The sequence below is a fragment of the Hypanus sabinus genome, chromosome 23 (genome assembly GCF_030144855.1).
Source record: "Hypanus sabinus isolate sHypSab1 chromosome 23, sHypSab1.hap1, whole genome shotgun sequence".
In the NCBI taxonomy this organism is placed as follows: Eukaryota; Metazoa; Chordata; class Chondrichthyes; order Myliobatiformes; family Dasyatidae; genus Hypanus; species Hypanus sabinus.
This window is the reverse complement of record NC_082728.1, coordinates 1,325,576-1,346,454: the sequence shown is the minus strand read 5'-3', so window position 1 is coordinate 1,346,454 and position 20,879 is coordinate 1,325,576. Positions and strand designations below refer to the sequence as shown.

Genomic DNA, 20,879 nt, shown 5'->3' with positions numbered 1-20,879 from the left:
ACACCTTGTCCCCACACCCACCCCTCATCCCCACACTCACCCCTCATCCCCACACCCACACCTTGTCCCCACACCCACCCCTCTGTCCCCACACCCACCCCTCATCCCCACACCCACCCCTCATCCCCACACTCACCCCTCATCCCCACACCCACACCTTGTCCCCACACCCACCCCTCATCCCCACACTCACCCCTCTACCCCACACCCACCCCACTGTCCCCACACCCATCCCACTGTCCCCACACCCATCCCACTGTCCCCACACCCACACCTTGTCCCCACACCCACCCCTCTGTCCCCACACCCACCCCACTGTCCCCACACCCGCCTCACTGTCCCCACACCCACCCCACTGTCCCCACACCCATCCCACTGTCCCCACACCCACACCTTGTCCCCACACCCACCCCTCTGTCCCCACACCCACCCCACTGTCCCCACACCCACACCTTGTCCCCACACCCACCCCTCTGTCCCCACACCCACCCCTCTGTCCCCACACCCACACCTTGTCCCCACACCCACCCCTCATCCCCACACCCACACCTCGTCCCCACACCCACCCCTCTGTCCCCACACTCACCCCTCATCCCCACACTCACCCCTCATCCCCACACCCACACCTTGTCCCCACACCCCCCTCTACCCCACACCCACCCCTCTGTCCCCACACCCACCCCTCATCCCCACACTCACCCCTCATCCCCACACCCACCCCACTGTCCCCACACCCACCCCTCATCCCCACACTCACCCCTCATCCCCACACCCACACCTTGTCCCCACACCCACCCCTCTGTCCCCACACCCCCCTCTACCCCACACCCACCCCACTGTCCCCACACCCACCCCTCTGTCCCCACACCCACCCCTCATCCCCACACCCACCCCTCTGTCCCCACACCCACCCCTCATCCCCACACCCACCCCACTGTCCCCACACCCACCCCTCATCCCCACACTCACCCCTCGTCCCCACACCCACACCTTGTCCCCACACCCACCCCTCATCCCCACACTCACCCCTCATCCCCACACCCACACCTTGTCCCCACACCCACCCCTCTGTCCCCACACCCACCCCACTGTCCCCACACCCACCCCTCATCCCCACACTCACCCCTCGTCCCCACACCCACACCTTGTCCCCACACCCACCCCTCATCCCCACACTCACCCCTCATCCCCACACCCACACCTTGTCCCCACACCCACCCCTCTGTCCCCACACCCACCCCTCATCCCCACACCCACCCCTCATCCCCACACTCACCCCTCATCCCCACACCCACACCTTGTCCCCACACCCACCCCTCATCCCCACACTCACCCCTCATCCCCACACCCACCCCACTGTCCCCACACCCATCGCACTGTCCCCACACCCATCCCACTGTCCCCACACCCACACCTTGTCCCCACACCCACCCCTCTGTCCCCACACCCACCCCACTGTCCCCACACCCGCCTCACTGTCCCCACACCCACCCCACTGTCCCCACACCCATCCCACTGTCCCCACACCCACACCTTGTCCCCACACCCACCCCTCTGTCCCCACACCCACCCCACTGTCCCCACACCCACACCTTGTCCCCACACCCACCCCTCTGTCCCCACACCCACCCCTCTGTCCCCACACCCACACCTTGTCCCCACACCCACCCCTCATCCCCACACCCACACCTCGTCCCCACACCCACCCCTCTGTCCCCACACTCACCCCTCATCCCCACACTCACCCCTCATCCCCACACCCACACCTTGTCCCCACACCCCCCTCTACCCCAACCCACCCCTCTGTCCCCACAACCACCCCTCATCCCCACACTCACCCCTCATCCCCACACCCACCCCACTGTCCCCACACCCACCCCTCATCCCCACACTCACCCCTCATCCCCACACCCACACCTTGTCCCCACACCCACCCCTCTGTCCCCACACCCCCCTCTACCCCACACCCACCCCACTGTCCCCACACCCACCCCTCTGTCCCCACACCCACCCCTCATCCCCACACTCACCCCTCATCCCCACACCCACCCCACTGTCCCCACACCCACCCCTCTGTCCCCACACCCACCCCTCATCCCCACACTCACCCCTCATCCCCACACCCACCCCACTGTCCCCACACCCACCCCTCTGTCCCCACACCCACCCCTCATCCCCACACTCACCCCTCATCCCCACACACCCCTCATCCCCACACCCACACCTTGTCCCCACACCCACCCCTCTGTCCCCACACCCCCCTCTACCCCACACCCACACCTTGTCCCCACACCCACCCCTCTGTCCCCACACCCCCCTCTACCCCACACCCACCCCACTGTCCCCACACCCACCCCTCTGTCCCCACACCCACCCCTCATCCCCACACTCACCCCTCATCCCCACACCCACACCTTGTCCCCACACCCACCCCTCTGTCCCCACACCCACCCCTCATCCCCACACCCACCCCTCATCCCCACACTCACCCCTCATCCCCACACCCACACCTTGTCCCCACACCCACCCCTTGTCCCCACACCCACCCCTCATCCCCACACTCACCCCTCATCCCCACACCCACCCCACTGTCCCCACACCCACCCCACTGTCCCCACACCCACCCCTCATCCCCACACTCACCCCTCATCCCCACACCCACCCCACTGTCCCCACACCCACCCCACTGTCCCCACACCCACCCCTCATCCCCACACTCACCCCTCATCCCCACACCCACCCCACTGTCCCCACACCCACCCCTCTGTCCCCACACCCACCCCTCATCCCCACACTCACCCCTCATCCCCACACCCACACCTTGTCCCCACACCCACCCCTCTGTCCCCACACCCACCCCACTGTCCCCACACCCACCCCTCTGTCCCCACACCCACCCCTCATCCCCACACTCACCCCTCATCCCCACACCCACACCTTGTCCCCACACCCACCCCTCTGTCCCCACACCCACCCCTCATCCCCACACCCACCCCTCATCCCCACACTCACCCCTCATCCCCACACCCACACCTTGTCCCCACACCCACCCCTCTGTCCCCACACCCACCCCTCATCCCCACACCCACCCCTCTGTCCCCACACCCACCCCTCATCCCCACACCCACCCCACTGTCCCCACACCCACCCCTCATCCCCACACTCACCCCTCGTCCCCACACCCACACCTTGTCCCCACACCCACCCCTCATCCCCACACTCACCCCTCATCCCCACACCCACACCTTGTCCCCACACCCACCCCTCTGTCCCCACACCCACCCCACTGTCGCCACACCCACCCCTCATCCCCACACTCACCCCTCGTCCCCACACCCACACCTTGTCCCCACACCCACCCCTCATCCCCACACTCACCCCTCATCCCCACACCCACACCTTGTCCCCACACCCACCCCTCTGTCCCCACACCCACCCCTCATCCCCACACCCACCCCTCATCCCCACACTCACCCCTCATCCCCACACCCACACCTTGTCCCCACACCCACCCCTCATCCCCACACTCACCCCTCTACCCCACACCCACCCCACTGTCCCCACACCCATCCCACTGTCCCCACACCCATCCCACTGTCCCCACACCCACACCTTGTCCCCACACCCACCCCTCTGTCCCCACACCCACCCCACTGTCCCCACACCCGCCTCACTGTCCCCACACCCACCCCACTGTCCCCACACCCATCCCACTGTCCCCACACCCACACCTTGTCCCCACACCCACCCCTCTGTCCCCACACCCACCCCACTGTCCCCACACCCACACCTTGTCCCCACACCCACCCCTCTGTCCCCACACCCACCCCTCTGTCCCCACACCCACACCTTGTCCCCACACCCACCCCTCATCCCCACACCCACACCTCGTCCCCACACCCACCCCTCTGTCCCCACACTCACCCCTCATCCCCACACTCACCCCTCATCCCCACACCCACACCTTGTCCCCACACCCCCCTCTACCCCACACCCACCCCTCTGTCCCCACACCAACCCCTCATCCCCACACTCACCCCTCATCCCCACACCCACCCCACTGTCCCCACACCCACCCCTCATCCCCACACTCACCCCTCATCCCCACACCCACACCTTGTCCCCACACCCACCCCTCTGTCCCCACACCCCCCTCTACCCCACACCCACCCCACTGTCCCCACACCCACCCCTCTGTCCCCACACCCACCCCTCATCCCCACACTCACCCCTCATCCCCACACCCACCCCACTGTCCCCACACCCACCCCACTGTCCCCACACCCACCCCTCTGTCCCCACACCCACCCCTCATCCCCACACTCACCCCTCATCCCCACACCCACCCCACTGTCCCCACACCCACCCCTCTGTCCCCACACCCACCCCTCATCCCCACACTCACCCCTCATCCCCACACTCACCCCTCATCCCCACACCCACACCTTGTCCCCACACCCACCCCTCTGTCCCCACACCCCCCTCTACCCCACACCCACACCTTGTCCCCACACCCACCCCTCTGTCCCCACACCCCCCTCTACCCCACACCCACCCCACTGTCCCCACACCCACCCCTCTGTCCCCACACCCACCCCTCATCCCCACACTCACCCCTCATCCCCACACCCACACCTTGTCCCCACACCCACCCCTCTGTCCCCACACCCCCCTCTACCCCACACCCACCCCACTGTCCCCACACCCACCCCTCTGTCCCCACACCCACACCTTGTCCCCACACCCACCCCTCTGTCCCCACACCCACCCCACTGTCCCCACACCTGCCTCACTGTCCCCACACCCCCCTCTACCCCACACCTACTTCTCATCCCCACACCCACCCCACTGTCCCCACACCCACCTCACTGTCCCCAAACCCAACCCTCATCCCCACACACACCCCTCGTCCCCACACCCACCCCTCGTCCCCACACCCATCCCACTGTCCCCACACCTACCCCTCATCCCCACACCCACCCCACTGTCCCCACACTCACCCCACTTTCCCCACACCCACCCCTCATCCCCACACCCTTCCCACTGTCCCCACACCCACTCCTCACCCCCATACCCACCCCTCGTCCCCACACCCTTCCCACTGTCCCCACACCTACCCCTCATCCCCACACCCACCCCTCGTCCCCACACCCACCTCACTGTCCCCACACCCACCCCTCATCCCCACATCCACCCCTCATCCCCATACCTACTCCTCACCCCACACAAACCCCACTGTCCCCACACCCACTCCTCATCCCCACACCCACCCCTCGTCCCCACACCCACCCCTCGTCCCCACACCCATCCCACTGTCCCCACACCCACCCCACTGTCCCCACACCCGCCTCACTGTCCCCACACCCAACCCTCATCCCCACATCCACCCCTCATCCCCATACCTACTCCTCACCCCACACAAACCCCACTGTCCCCACACCCACTCCTCACCCCCATACCCACCCCTCGTCCCCACACCCTTCCCACTGTCCCCACACCCACCCCTCATCCACACACCCACACCTCATCCCCACACCCACCCCTCTGTCCCCACACCCACCCCTCATCCCCACACCCACCCCTCTGTCCCCACACCCACCCCTCATCCACACACCCACACCTCATCCCCACACCCACCCCTCTGTCCCCACACCCACACCTTGCCCCCACACTCACCCCTCATCCCCACACCCACCCCTCTGTCCCCACACCCACCCCTCATCCACATACCCACCCCTCATCCCCACACCCACCCCTCTGTCCCCACACCCACACCTTGTCCCCACACCCACCCCTCATCCCCACACTCACCCCTCATCCCCACACCCACCCCACTGTCCCCACACCCACCCCTCTGTCCCCACACCCACCCCACTGTCCCCACACCCGCCTCACTGTCCCCACACCCACCCCACTGTCCCCACACCCACCCCTCATCCCCACACCCACCCCTCTGTCCCCACACCCACCCCACTGTCCCCACACCCACCCCTCATCCCCACACCCACCCCACTGTCCCCACACCCACCCCTCATCCCCACACCCACCCCACTGTCCCCACACCCACCCCTCATCCCCACACCCACCCCTCATCCCCACACCCACCCCACTGTACCCACACCCACCCCTCATCCCCACACTCACCCCACTGTCCCCACACCCCCCTCTACCCCACACCCACCCCTCATCCCCACACCCACCCCACTGTCCCCACACCCACCCCTCATCCCCACACCCACCCCACTGTCCCCACACCCACCCCTCATCCCCACACCCACACCTTGTCCCCACACCCACCCCTCTGTCCCCACACCCACACCTTGTCCCCACACCCACCCCTCTACCCCACACCCACCCCTCTGTCCCCACACTCACCCCTCTGTCCCCACATCCACCCCTCATCCCCACACCCCCCTCTACCCCACACCCACCCCTCTGTCCCCACACCCACCCCTCTGTCCCCACACCCACCCCTCATCCCCACACCCCCCTCTACCCCACACTCACCCCTCTGTCCCCACACCCACCCCACTGTCCCCACACCCGCCTCACTGTCCCCACACCCACCTCACTGTCCCCACACCCACCCCACTGTCCCCACACCCGCCTCACTGTCCCCACACCCACCTCACTGTCCCCACACCCACCCCACTGTCCCCACACCCGCCTCACTGTCCCCACACCCACCCCACTGTCCCCACACCCAACCCTCATCCCCACACCCGCTTCACTGTCCCCACACCCACCTCACTGTCCCCACACCCACCCCACTGTCCCCACACCCGCCTCACTGTCCCCACACCCACCCCACTGTCCCCACACCCGCCTCACTGTCCCCACACCCACCCCACTGTCCCCACACCCACCTCACTGTCCCCACACCCACACCTTGTCCCCACACCCACCTCACTGTCCCCACACCCGCCCCTCTGTCCCCACACCCACCCCTCTGTCCCCACACCCACACCTTGTCCCCACACCCACCCCTCTACCCCACACCCACCCCTCTACCCCACACCCACCCCTCTGTCCCCACACCCGCCTCACTGTCCCCACACCCGCCTCACTGTCCCCACACCCACCCCTCATCCCCACACCCACCCCTCTGTCCCCACACCCACCCCACTGTCCCCACACCCACCTCACTGTCCCCACTCCCACCCCACTGTCCCCACACCCGCCTCACTGTCCCCACACCCCCCTCACTGTCCCCACACCCGCCTCACTGTCCCCACACCCACCCCACTGTCCCCACACCCGCCTCACTGTCCCCACACCCACCCCACTGTCCGCACACCCGCCTCACTGTCCCCACACCCGCCTCACTGTCCCCACACCCACACCTTGTCCCCACACCCACCTCACTGTCCCCACACCCACACCTTGTCCCCACACCCACCCCTCATCCCCACACCCCCCTCTACCCCACACCCACCCCACTGTCCCCACACCCACCCCTCATCCCCACACTCACCCCTCTGTCCCCACACCCACCCCACTGTCCCCACACTCACCCCTCATCCCCACACCCACACCTTGTCCCCACACCCACCCCTCTGTCCCCACACCCCCCTCTACCCCACACCCACCCCACTGTCCCCACACCCACCCCTCTGTCCCCACACCCACCCCTCTGTCCCCACACCCACCCCTCATCCCCACACTCACCCCTCATCCCCACACCCACCCCACTGTCCCCACACCCACCCCTCTGTCCCCACACCCACCCCTCATCCCCACACTCACCCCTCATCCCCACACCCACCCCACTGTCCCCACACCCACCCCTCTGTCCCCACACCCACCCCTCATCCCCACACTCACCCCTCATCCCCACACACCCCTCATCCCCACACCCACACCTTGTCCCCACACCCACCCCTCTGTCCCCACACCCCCCTCTACCCCACACCCACCCCACTGTCCCCACACCCACCCCTCTGTCCCCACACCCACCCCTCATCCCCACACTCACCCCTCATCCCCACACCCACACCTTGTCCCCACACCCACCCCTCTGTCCCCACACCCACCCCTCATCCCCACACCCACCCCTCATCCCCACACTCACCCCTCATCCCCACACCCACACCTTGTCCCCACACCCACCCCTCATCCCCACACTCACCCCTCATCCCCACACCCACCCCACTGTCCCCACACCCACCCCACTGTCCCCACACCCACCCCTCATCCCCACACTCACCCCTCATCCCCACACCCACCCCACTGTCCCCACACCCACCCCACTGTCCCCACACCCACCCCTCATCCCCACACTCACCCCTCATCCCCACACCCACCCCACTGTCCCCACACCCACCCCTCTGTCCCCACACCCACCCCTCATCCCCACACTCACCCCTCATCCCCACACCCACACCTTGTCCCCACACCCACCCCTCTGTCCCCACACCCACCCCACTGTCCCCACACCCACCCCTCTGTCCCCACACCCACCCCTCATCCCCACACTCACCCCTCATCCCCACACCCACACCTTGTCCCCACACCCACCCCTCTGTCCCCACACCCACCCCTCATCCCCACACCCACCCCTCATCCCCACACTCACCCCTCATCCCCACACCCACACCTTGTCCCCACACCCACCCCTCTGTCCCCACACCCACCCCTCATCCCCACACCCACCCCTCTGTCCCCACACCCACCCCTCATCCCCACACCCACCCCACTGTCCCCACACCCACCCCTCATCCCCACACTCACCCCTCGTCCCCACACCCACACCTTGTCCCCACACCCACCCCTCATCCCCACACTCACCCCTCATCCCCACACCCACACCTTGTCCCCACACCCACCCCTCTGTCCCCACACCCACCCCACTGTCCCCACACCCACCCCTCATCCCCACACTCACCCCTCGTCCCCACACCCACACCTTGTCCCCACACCCACCCCTCATCCCCACACTCACCCCTCATCCCCACACCCACACCTTGTCCCCACACCCACCCCTCTGTCCCCACACCCACCCCTCATCCCCACACCCACCCCTCATCCCCACACTCACCCCTCATCCCCACACCCACACCTTGTCCCCACACCCACCCCTCATCCCCACACTCACCCCTCTACCCCACACCCACCCCACTGTCCCCACACCCATCCCACTGTCCCCACACCCATCCCACTGTCCCCACACCCACACCTTGTCCCCACACCCACCCCTCTGTCCCCACACCCACCCCACTGTCCCCACACCCGCCTCACTGTCCCCACACCCACCCCACTGTCCCCACACCCATCCCACTGTCCCCACACCCACACCTTGTCCCCACACCCACCCCTCTGTCCCCACACCCACCCCACTGTCCCCACACCCACACCTTGTCCCCACACCCACCCCTCTGTCCCCACACCCACCCCTCTGTCCCCACACCCACACCTTGTCCCCACACCCACCCCTCATCCCCACACCCACACCTTGTCCCCACACCCCCCTCTACCCCACACCCACCCCTCTGTCCCCACACCCACCCCTCATCCCCACACTCACCCCTCATCCCCACACCCACCCCACTGTCCCCACACCCACCCCTCATCCCCACACTCACCCCTCATCCCCACACCCACACCTTGTCCCCACACCCACCCCTCTGTCCCCACACCCCCCTCTACCCCACACCCACCCCACTGTCCCCACACCCACCCCTCTGTCCCCACACCCACCCCTCATCCCCACACTCACCCCTCATCCCCACACCCACCCCTCATCCCCACACTCACCCCTCATCCCCACACCCACCCCACTGTCCCCACACCCACCCCTCTGTCCCCACACCCACCCCTCATCCCCACACTCACCCCTCATCCCCACACTCACCCCTCATCCCCACACCCACACCTTGTCCCCACACCCACCCCTCTGTCCCCACACCCCCCTCTACCCCACACCCACACCTTGTCCCCACACCCACCCCTCTGTCCCCACACCCCCCTCTACCCCACACCCACCCCACTGTCCCCACACCCACCCCTCTGTCCCCACACCCACCCCTCATCCCCACACTCACCCCTCATCCCCACACCCACACCTTGTCCCCACACCCACCCCTCTGTCCCCACACCCCCCTCTACCCCACACCCACCCCACTGTCCCCACACCCACCCCTCTGTCCCCACACCCACACCTTGTCCCCACACCCACCCCACTGTCCCCACACCCACCCCACTGTCCCCACACCCACCCCTCTGTCCCCACACCCACCCCTCATCCCCACACCCACCCCTCATCCCCACACTCACCCCTCATCCCCACACCCACACCTTGTCCCCACACCCACCCCTCATCCCCACACTCACCCCTCATCCCCACACCCACCCCACTGTCCCCACACCCACCCCACTGTCCCCACACCCACCCCTCATCCCCACACTCACCCCTCATCCCCACACCTGCCTCACTGTCCCCACACCCCCCTCTACCCCACACCTACTTCTCATCCCCACACCCACCCCACTGTCCCCACACCCACCTCACTGTCCCCAAACCCAACCCTCATCCCCACACCCACCCCTCGTCCCCACACCCACCCCTCGTCCCCACACCCATCCCACTGTCCCCACACCTACCCCTCATCCCCACACCCACCCCACTGTCCCCACACTCACCCCACTTTCCCCACACCCACCCCTCATCCCCACACCCTTCCCACTGTCCCCACACCCACTCCTCACCCCCATACCCACCCCTCGTCCCCACACCCTTCCCACTGTCCCCACACCTACCCCTCATCCCCACACCCACCCCTCGTCCCCACACCCACCTCACTGTCCCCACACCCACCCCTCATCCCCACATCCACCCCTCATCCCCATACCTACTCCTCACCCCACACAAACCCCACTGTCCCCACACCCACTCCTCATCCCCACACCCACCCCTCGTCCCCACACCCACCCCTCATCCCCACACCCCCCTCTACCCCACACCCACCCCACTGTCCCCACACCCACCCCTCATCCCCACACTCACCCCTCTGTCCCCACACCCACCCCACTGTCCCCACACTCACCCCTCATCCCCACACCCACACCTTGTCCCCACACCCACCACTCTGTCCCCACACCCCCCTCTACCCCACACCCACCCCACTGTCCCCACACCCACCCCTCTGTCCCCACACCCACCCCACTGTCCCCACACCCGCCTCACTGTCCCCACACCCACCCCACTGTCCCCACACCCACCCCTCATCCCCACACCCACCCCTCTGTCCCCACACCCACCCCACTGTCCCCACACCCACCCCTCATCCCCACACCCACCCCACTGTCCCCACACCCACCCCTCATCCCCACACCCACCCCACTGTCCCCACACCCACCCCTCATCCCCACACCCACCCCTCATCCCCACACCCACCCCACTGTCCCCACACCCACCCCTCATCCCCACACTCACCCCACTGTCCACACACCCCCCTCTACCCCACACCCACCCCTCATCCCCACACCCACCCCACTGTCCCCACACCCACCCCTCATCCCCACACCCACCCCACTGTCCCCACACCCACCCCTCATCCCCACACCCACACCTTGTCCCCACACCCACCCCTCTGTCCCCACACCCACACCTTGTCCCCACACCCACCCCTCTACCCCACACCCACCCCTCTGTCCCCACACCCACCCCTCATCCCCACACCCCCCTCTACCCCACACCCACCCCTCTGTCCCCACACCCACCCCTCTGTCCCCACACCCACCCCTCATCCCCACACCCCCCTCTACCCCACACTCACCCCTCTGTCCCCACACCCACCCCACTGTCCCCACACCCGCCTCACTGTCCCCACACCCACCTCACTGTCCCCACACCCACCCCACTGTCCCCACACCCGCCTCACTGTCCCCACACCCACCTCACTGTCCCCACACCCACCCCACTGTCCCCACACCCGCCTCACTGTCCCCACACCCACCCCACTGTCCCCACACCCAACCCTCATCCCCACACCCGCTTCACTGTCCCCACACCCACCTCACTGTCCCCACACCCACCCCACTGTCCCCACACCCGCCTCACTGTCCCCACACCCACCCCACTGTCCCCACACCCGCCTCACTGTCCCCACACCCACCCCACTGTCCCCACACCCACCTCACTGTCCCCACACCCACCCCACTGTCCCCACACCCCCCTCTACCCCACACCCACACCTTGTCCCCACACCCACCCCTCTGTCCCCACACCCCCCTCTACCCCACACCCACACCTTGTCCCCACACCCACCCCTCTGTCCCCACACCCCCCTCTACCCCACACCCACCCCACTGTCCCCACACCCACCCCTCTGTCCCCACACCCACCCCTCATCCCCACACTCACCCCTCATCCCCACACCCACACCTTGTCCCCACACCCACCCCTCTGTCCCCACACCCCCCTCTACCCCACACCCACCCCACTGTCCCCACACCCACCCCTCTGTCCCCACACCCACACCTTGTCCCCACACCCACCCCTCTGTCCCCACACCCACCCCACTGTCCCCACACCCACCCCACTGTCCCCACACCCACCCCTCTGTCCCCACACCCACCCCTCATCCCCACACCCACCCCTCATCCCCACACTCACCCCTCATCCCCACACCCACACCTTGTCCCCACACCCACCCCTCATCCCCACACTCACCCCTCATCCCCACACCCACCCCACTGTCCCCACACCCACCCCACTGTCCCCACACCCACCCCTCATCCCCACACTCACCCCTCATCCCCACACCTGCCTCACTGTCCCCACACCCCCCTCTACCCCACACCTACTTCTCATCCCCACACCCACCCCACTGTCCCCACACCCACCTCACTGTCCCCAAACCCAACCCTCATCCCCACACCCACCCCTCGTCCCCACACCCACCCCTCGTCCCCACACCCATCCCACTGTCCCCACACCTACCCCTCATCCCCACACCCACCCCACTGTCCCCACACTCACCCCACTTTCCCCACACCCACCCCTCATCCCCACACCCTTCCCACTGTCCCCACACCCACTCCTCACCCCCATACCCACCCCTCGTCCCCACACCCTTCCCACTGTCCCCACACCTACCCCTCATCCCCACACCCACCCCTCGTCCCCACACCCACCTCACTGTCCCCACACCCACCCCTCATCCCCACATCCACCCCTCATCCCCATACCTACTCCTCACCCCACACAAACCCCACTGTCCCCACACCCACTCCTCATCCCCACACCCACCCCTCGTCCCCACACCCACCCCTCGTCCCCACACCCATCCCACTGTCCCCACACCCACCCCACTGTCCCCACACCCGCCTCACTGTCCCCACACCCAACCCTCATCCCCACATCCACCCCTCATCCCCATACCTACTCCTCACCCCACACAAACCCCACTGTCCCCACACCCACTCCTCACCCCCATACCCACCCCTCGTCCCCACACCCTTCCCACTGTCCCCACACCCACCCCTCATCCACACACCCACACCTCATCCCCACACCCACCCCTCTGTCCCCACACCCACCCCTCATCCCCACACCCACCCCTCTGTCCCCACACCCACCCCTCATCCACACACCCACACCTCATCCCCACACCCACCCCTCTGTCCCCACACCCACACCTTGCCCCCACACTCACCCCTCATCCCCACACCCACCCCTCTGTCCCCACACCCACCCCTCATCCACATACCCACCCCTCATCCCCACACCCACCCCTCTGTCCCCACACCCACACCTTGTCCCCACACCCACCCCTCATCCCCACACTCACCCCTCATCCCCACACCCACCCCACTGTCCCCACACCCACCCCTCTGTCCCCACACCCACCCCACTGTCCCCACACCCGCCTCACTGTCCCCACACCCACCCCACTGTCCCCACACCCACCCCTCATCCCCACACCCACCCCTCTGTCCCCACACCCACCCCACTGTCCCCACACCCACCCCTCATCCCCACACCCACCCCACTGTCCCCACACCCACCCCTCATCCCCACACCCACCCCACTGTCCCCACACCCACCCCTCATCCCCACACCCACCCCTCATCCCCACACCCACCCCACTGTCCCCACACCCACCCCTCATCCCCACACTCACCCCACTGTCCACACACCCCCCTCTACCCCACACCCACCCCTCATCCCCACACCCACCCCACTGTCCCCACACCCACCCCTCATCCCCACACCCACCCCACTGTCCCCACACCCACCCCTCATCCCCACACCCACACCTTGTCCCCACACCCACCCCTCTGTCCCCACACCCACACCTTGTCCCCACACCCACCCCTCTACCCCACACCCACCCCTCTGTCCCCACACTCACCCCTCTGTCCCCACACCCACCCCTCATCCCCACACCCCCCTCTACCCCACACCCACCCCTCTGTCCCCACACCCACCCCTCTGTCCCCACACCCACCCCTCATCCCCACACCCCCCTCTACCCCACACTCACCCCTCTGTCCCCACACCCACCCCACTGTCCCCACACCCGCCTCACTGTCCCCACACCCACCTCACTGTCCCCACACCCACCCCACTGTCCCCACACCCGCCTCACTGTCCCCACACCCACCTCACTGTCCCCACACCCACCCCACTGTCCCCACACCCGCCTCACTGTCCCCACACCCACCCCACTGTCCCCACACCCACCTCACTGTCCCCACACCCACCCCACTGTCCCCACACCCGCCTCACTGTCCCCACACCCACCTCACTGTCCCCACACCCACACCTTGTCCCCACACCCACCTCACTGTCCCCACACCCGCCCCTCTGTCCCCACACCCACCCCTCTGTCCCCACACCCACACCTTGTCCCCACACCCACCCCTCTACCCCACACCCACCCCTCTACCCCACACCCACCCCTCTGTCCCCACACCCGCCTCACTGTCCCCACACCCGCCTCACTGTCCCCACACCCACCCCTCATCCCCACACCCACCCCTCTGTCCCCACACCCACCCCACTGTCCCCACACCCACCTCACTGTCCCCACTCCCACCCCACTGTCCCCACACCCGCCTCACTGTCCCCACACCCACCCCACTGTCCCCACACCCGCCTCACTGTCCCCACACCCCCCTCACTGTCCCCACACCCGCCTCACTGTCCCCACACCCACCCCACTGTCCCCACACCCGCCTCACTGTCCCCACACCCACCCCACTGTCCCCACACCCGCCTCACTGTCCCCACACCCGCCTCACTGTCCCCACACCCACACCTTGTCCCCACACCCACCTCACTGTCCCCACACCCACACCTTGTCCCCACACCCACCCCTCATCCCCACACCCCCCTCTACCCCACACCCACCCCACTGTCCCCACACCCACCCCTCATCCCCACACTCACCCCTCTGTCCCCACACCCACACCTTGTCCCCACACCCACCCCTCATCCCCACACCCACCCCTCTGTCCCCACACCTACCCCTCTGTCCCCACACCCACCTCACTGTCACCACACCCACCCCACTGTCCCCACACCCACCCCTCATCCCCACACCCACCTCACTGTCCCCACACCCACCCCACTGTCCCCACACCCACCCCTCATCCCCACACCCACCTCACTGTCCCCACACCCACCCCACTGTCCCCACACCCGCCTCACTGTCCCCACACCCCCCTCACTGTCCCCACACCCGCCTCACTGTCCCCACACCCACCCCACTGTCCCCACACCCACCCCTCATCCCCACACCCACCCCTCTGTCCCCACACCCACCCCACTGTCCCCACACCCGCCTCACTGTCCCCACACCCACCCCACTGTCCCCACACCCACCCCTCATCCCCACACCCACCCCTCTGTCCCCACACCCACCCCACTGTCCCCACACCCACCCCTCATCCCCACACTCACCCCTCTGTCCCCACACCCACCCCTCTGTCCCCACACCCACCCCACTGTCCCCACACCCGCCTCACTGTCCCCACACCCGCCTCACTGTCCCCACACCCACCCCACTGTCCCCACACCCGCCTCACTGTCCCCACACCCACCCCACTGTCCCCACACCCGCCTCACTGTCCCCACACCCACCCCACTGTCCCCACACCCGCCTCACTGTCCCCACACCCACCCCTCATCCCCACACCCACCCCTCTGTCCCCACACCCATCCCTCTGTCCCCACACCCACACCTTGTCCCCACACCCACCCCACTGTCCCCACACCCACCCCACTGTCCCCACACCCACCCCTCATCCCCACACCCACCTCACTGTCCCCACACCCACCCCTCTGTCCCCACACCCATCCCACTGTCCCCACACCCACCCCTCTGTCCCCACACCCACACCTTGTCCCCACACCCACCCCACTGTCCCCACACCCACCCCTCATCCCCACACCCACCCCTCTGTCCCCACACCTACCCCACTGTCCCCACACCCACCCCTCATCCCCACACTCACCCCTCTGTCCCCACACCCACACCTTGTCCCCACACCCACCCCACTGTCCCCACACCCACCCCTCATCCCCACACCCACCCCTCTGTCCCCACACCTACCCCACTGTCCCCACACCCACCCCTCATCCCCACACTCACCCCTCTGTCCCCACACCCACCCCTCTGTCCCCACACCCACCCCACTGTCCCCACACCCACCCCTCATCCCCACACCCACCCCTCATCCCCACATCCACACCTTGTCCCCACACCCACCCCTCTGTCCCCACACCCACCCCACTGTCCCCACACCCACCTCACTGTCCCCACACCCAACCCTCATCCCCACACCTACTTCTCATCCCCACACCCACCCCACTGTCCCCACACCCACCTCACTGTCCCCAAACCCAACCCTCATCCCCACACCCACCTCACTGTCCCCACACCCCCCTCTACCCCACACCTACTTCTCGTCCCCACACCCACCCCACTGTCCCCACACCCGCCTCACTGTCCCCACACCCACCCCTCATCCCCACATCCACCCCTCATCCCCATACCTACTCCTCACCCCACACAAACCCCACTGTCCCCACACCCACTCCTCACCCCCATACCCACCCCTCATCCCCACACCCTTCCCACTGTCCCCACACCCACTCCTCACCCCCATACCCACCCCTCGTCCCCACACCCTTCCCACTGTCCCCACACCTACCCCTCATCCCCACACCCACCCCTCGTCCCCACACCCACCTCACTGTCCCCACACCCACCCCTCATCCCCACATCCACCCCTCATCCCCATACCTACTCCTCACCCCACACAAACCCCACTGTCCCCACACCCACTCCTCACCCCCATACCCACCCCTCGTCCCCACACCCTTCCCACTGTCCCCACACCTACCCCTCATCCCCACACCCACCCCTCGTCCCCACACCCATCCCACTGTCCCCACACCTACCCCTCATCCCCACACCCACACCTTGTCCCCACACCCACCCCTCATCCCCACACCCACCCCTCTGTCCCCACACCCACCCCACTGTCCCCACACCCGCCTCACTGTCCCCACACCCAACCCTCATCCCCACACCCACCTCACTGTCCCCACACCCCCCTCTACCCCACACCTACTTCTCATCCCCACACCCACCCCACTGTCCCCACACCCACCTCACTGTCCCCAAACCCAACCCTCATCCCCACACCCTTCCCACTGTCCCCACACCCACCCCTCATCCCCACATCCACCCCTCATCCCCACACCCACCTCACTGTCCCCACACCCACCCCTCATCCCCACATCCACCCCTCATCCCCATACCTACTCCTCACCCCACACAAACCCCACTGTCCCCACACCCACTCCTCACCCCCATACCCACCCCTCGTCCCCACACCCTTCCCACTGTCCCCATACCTACCCCTCGTCCCCACACCCATCCCACTGTCCCCACACCTACCCCTCATCCCCACACCCACACCTTGTCCCCACACCCACCCCTCATCCACACACCCACACCTCATCCCCACACTGACCCCTCACCCCACACAAACCCCACTGTCCCCACACCCACCCCTCTTGCACACCCCTACACCTACCCCTCATCTCTACACTTACCACTTGTCCCCACACCCCACTGTCCCTGACACCTGCATTCCATCTCTGACACCTCTCACCCAATCCCAGACACTCACCTACTGACCCTGACACCCACATCCTATCTCTGACACCCTTTACCCCAACTCTGGCACCCACAGCCTTAGCTCTGGTGTGTGCACACTCACACACACTCTCTCACACACACACACACACACACACACACACACACACACACACACACACACACACCCCTGAGACAGACAGGCAGCCATACACACACACACACACACACACACACACACACACACCCACCCACCCCTAAGACAGACAGACAGACACACACACACACACACACACACACACCCCCCATCTCTGAGACACACACACACGCACACCATCTCTGAGACACAGACAGACACACCCACACACACATCTATCTGACACACACACACATACCCCATCTCTGACACACACGCACACCATCTCTGAGACACACACACACACACACACACACACACACACACACACACACACACACACACACACACACACAATCTCTGAGACATATGCACACCCCATCTCTGAGACAACATCCCTGACACCCACCTGAACCATCATAAAGAGTTGGAGGCCATGGGATCTAAGGCAAGTTTGCTAGTTGTTCCTGGGAGATAGGGGTGGTGGTGGAGGGCTGGTTTGTGTGGGTAGTTTGAGACCAGTGATGTACCTCAGTCAAGGGCAGTGTGTTTGAGGTGTGGAATGGTCAAGCACCACCTTACTGTTGGATTATCTTGTTTGCTTTTTATTTCTAAGAGGCGTTTACATTGCTGCCATCTTCTACCACGAGGACCATGTGCTGGTAACTGCTGAGGATCAGTTCCCAATTGTGGAGGTTGACAGTGTCCAATCCAGCTTCCTGACACAGGAGTTTCTCTGGTTCACTAAGGTATCCACTGTGTACAAGGGAGAGCGGGGCCTCATGGACGTTCAGTCTGTGTGATTGAACAGAGCTGTGGGAAATGGGCACGGGGAGTTCTGTCCTGATCAGCTTGGAAGGGCCGAATGGCCACTCCTTCTTGTGTTGATGAATGTGGGGCATCAGTCAGCACAGTTCCATGTTAGGGGCTAGGGATGCTCCGAATGTCTTCTTAAACAGGAACTTACTGCAATTCTTGAATATGAGTGCACAAGACCACAGCAGGAGGAGTGTGCAGTCAGCCTTTCACAGCTGTCCACCATGACCGTTCACTCTGGCTGCACAGAAATGCTCTCGCACGCATCACCTTTGTTGCTGCGCAACTTGAGCTGTTTTACATAATGTCAATATAATTTTAAAATTAAGCTAATATTAATTTTGAAATCTGTTTTAATATAATTTTTAACTATCCTGTAATTATTTTAATGAATATAATACATACATTTTCTAAATAATAAATGTACCCCAGTCTTTACTTTGAAATATTTTAGAGCTTCAATGTATTTGCATGGTCAGTTTCAAAGTAAAACACAGTTACAAATTGTTACAACAAACACAGAATGGAAGCCAGTAGCTCATTGTTAATAAACCGCCAGTTTGCTGAATGCTGAACATTGACGCCATCTAGTCAGTTGTTCTGACTGCTTGACATTGTTTACTTGTTGTGAGTTGTGGTTTGTGTTGGTTTGATGCAAATATCAGGCCGTGTAAAAATTCCTGCTCACTGGTTAGTCCTCGCAGCTGTAAAAAAAATTAGAGGGAATTTTTGCCCACCATTTGAGCTTCAGCTCCTCTCCTGTATCACTTCCCACCTCCCCCAGTTTCCTGATACAGTATCTCAAACATCTCTGTCCCTCCGCTTCAGACCCTCCAAGCCTAAAGAATTTGTTACAAATGTTGCTGAAGTTTTGGTCAGCATTTGATGAGCTTCGTGTCATGGGGCAGGACTCTCCGGAGCGCTGGAGTGGACAAGGCGAGAAGCCAAGATGGTGGTGGGAGAGTGGTCATAATTCCATTAGGCTGTCTCAGTTGGGGTTGTTCAGGCAGCAACACTCACAGTTCCGGTCGACACTACCTCAGAATCAGGTTTATTACCACTGGCATATCGTATGTCATGAAATATGCTTTGCTGCAGCAGTACAGTGCAATACCTAAAAGCTACAATAAGGAATATATATATTATATATAATATTGTGTGAAATGACAGCAAATAGTGAGGTTCATGTCCTGTTCAGAAATCTGACAGAGGGGAAGAAGCTGTTCCTAAAACATCGAGTGTGTTTGATGGATGACGTAACTAGGACTGTGAGAGTATGGATAGACCTGTACCTCATCCTTGATGACATAACGAGAAGAGGGCCTGTCCTGGATGGTGAGGGTCCTTAATTACAACTGCCTCCTTGAGGCATTGTCTTTTTATGTTGTCCTTGATGGTCATGAGGCTGGTTTCTGTTGTGGAGCTAGTCTCAGTGGTATAAGGAAAGAAATTGGTGAGCCAGAGGTTTGGTGACCAGAGCATTGTATGGAGCACAGTTTTCACAGCTCACATTCCCTTGTTAAATCTTCACCCATCATCCTTGACCCTTCCTGTCACCTCTTTGGGCCAATGGTCAGTCAGTGAGCTGGAACATGCTTGTTTCCCTCAGTACACACCCAGTGAATTCAGCACTTGTTATCTGAATTATGACTATCATTCCCAAATGTTCTCCCCTCCCAAAGACACCTTTTCCCGCCCGGTGTCCAATGCACCTGGGGTGGTAACAGTACATAAGGACATTTAAAGGACTCTTAGGTAGGCACATGGATGCAAGAAAAATGGAGGATTATGTAGGAGGGAAGGGTTAGACTGAT

General features: G+C 64.4%; 1 protein-coding gene across 1 annotated transcript in view; it reads left to right on the top strand.

The window, feature by feature from the left end:
• Positions 1 to 20,879, top strand: part of ankfn1 (ankyrin repeat and fibronectin type III domain containing 1) — a 148,802-nt gene that overhangs the window by 83,294 nt on the left and 44,629 nt on the right. The window contains exon 10 of the mRNA XM_059948146.1: positions 18,866 to 18,998. Within this exon, the coding sequence (XP_059804129.1) occupies positions 18,866 to 18,998 (133 nt within the window). The remainder of the gene's footprint in view (positions 1 to 18,865; positions 18,999 to 20,879) is intronic.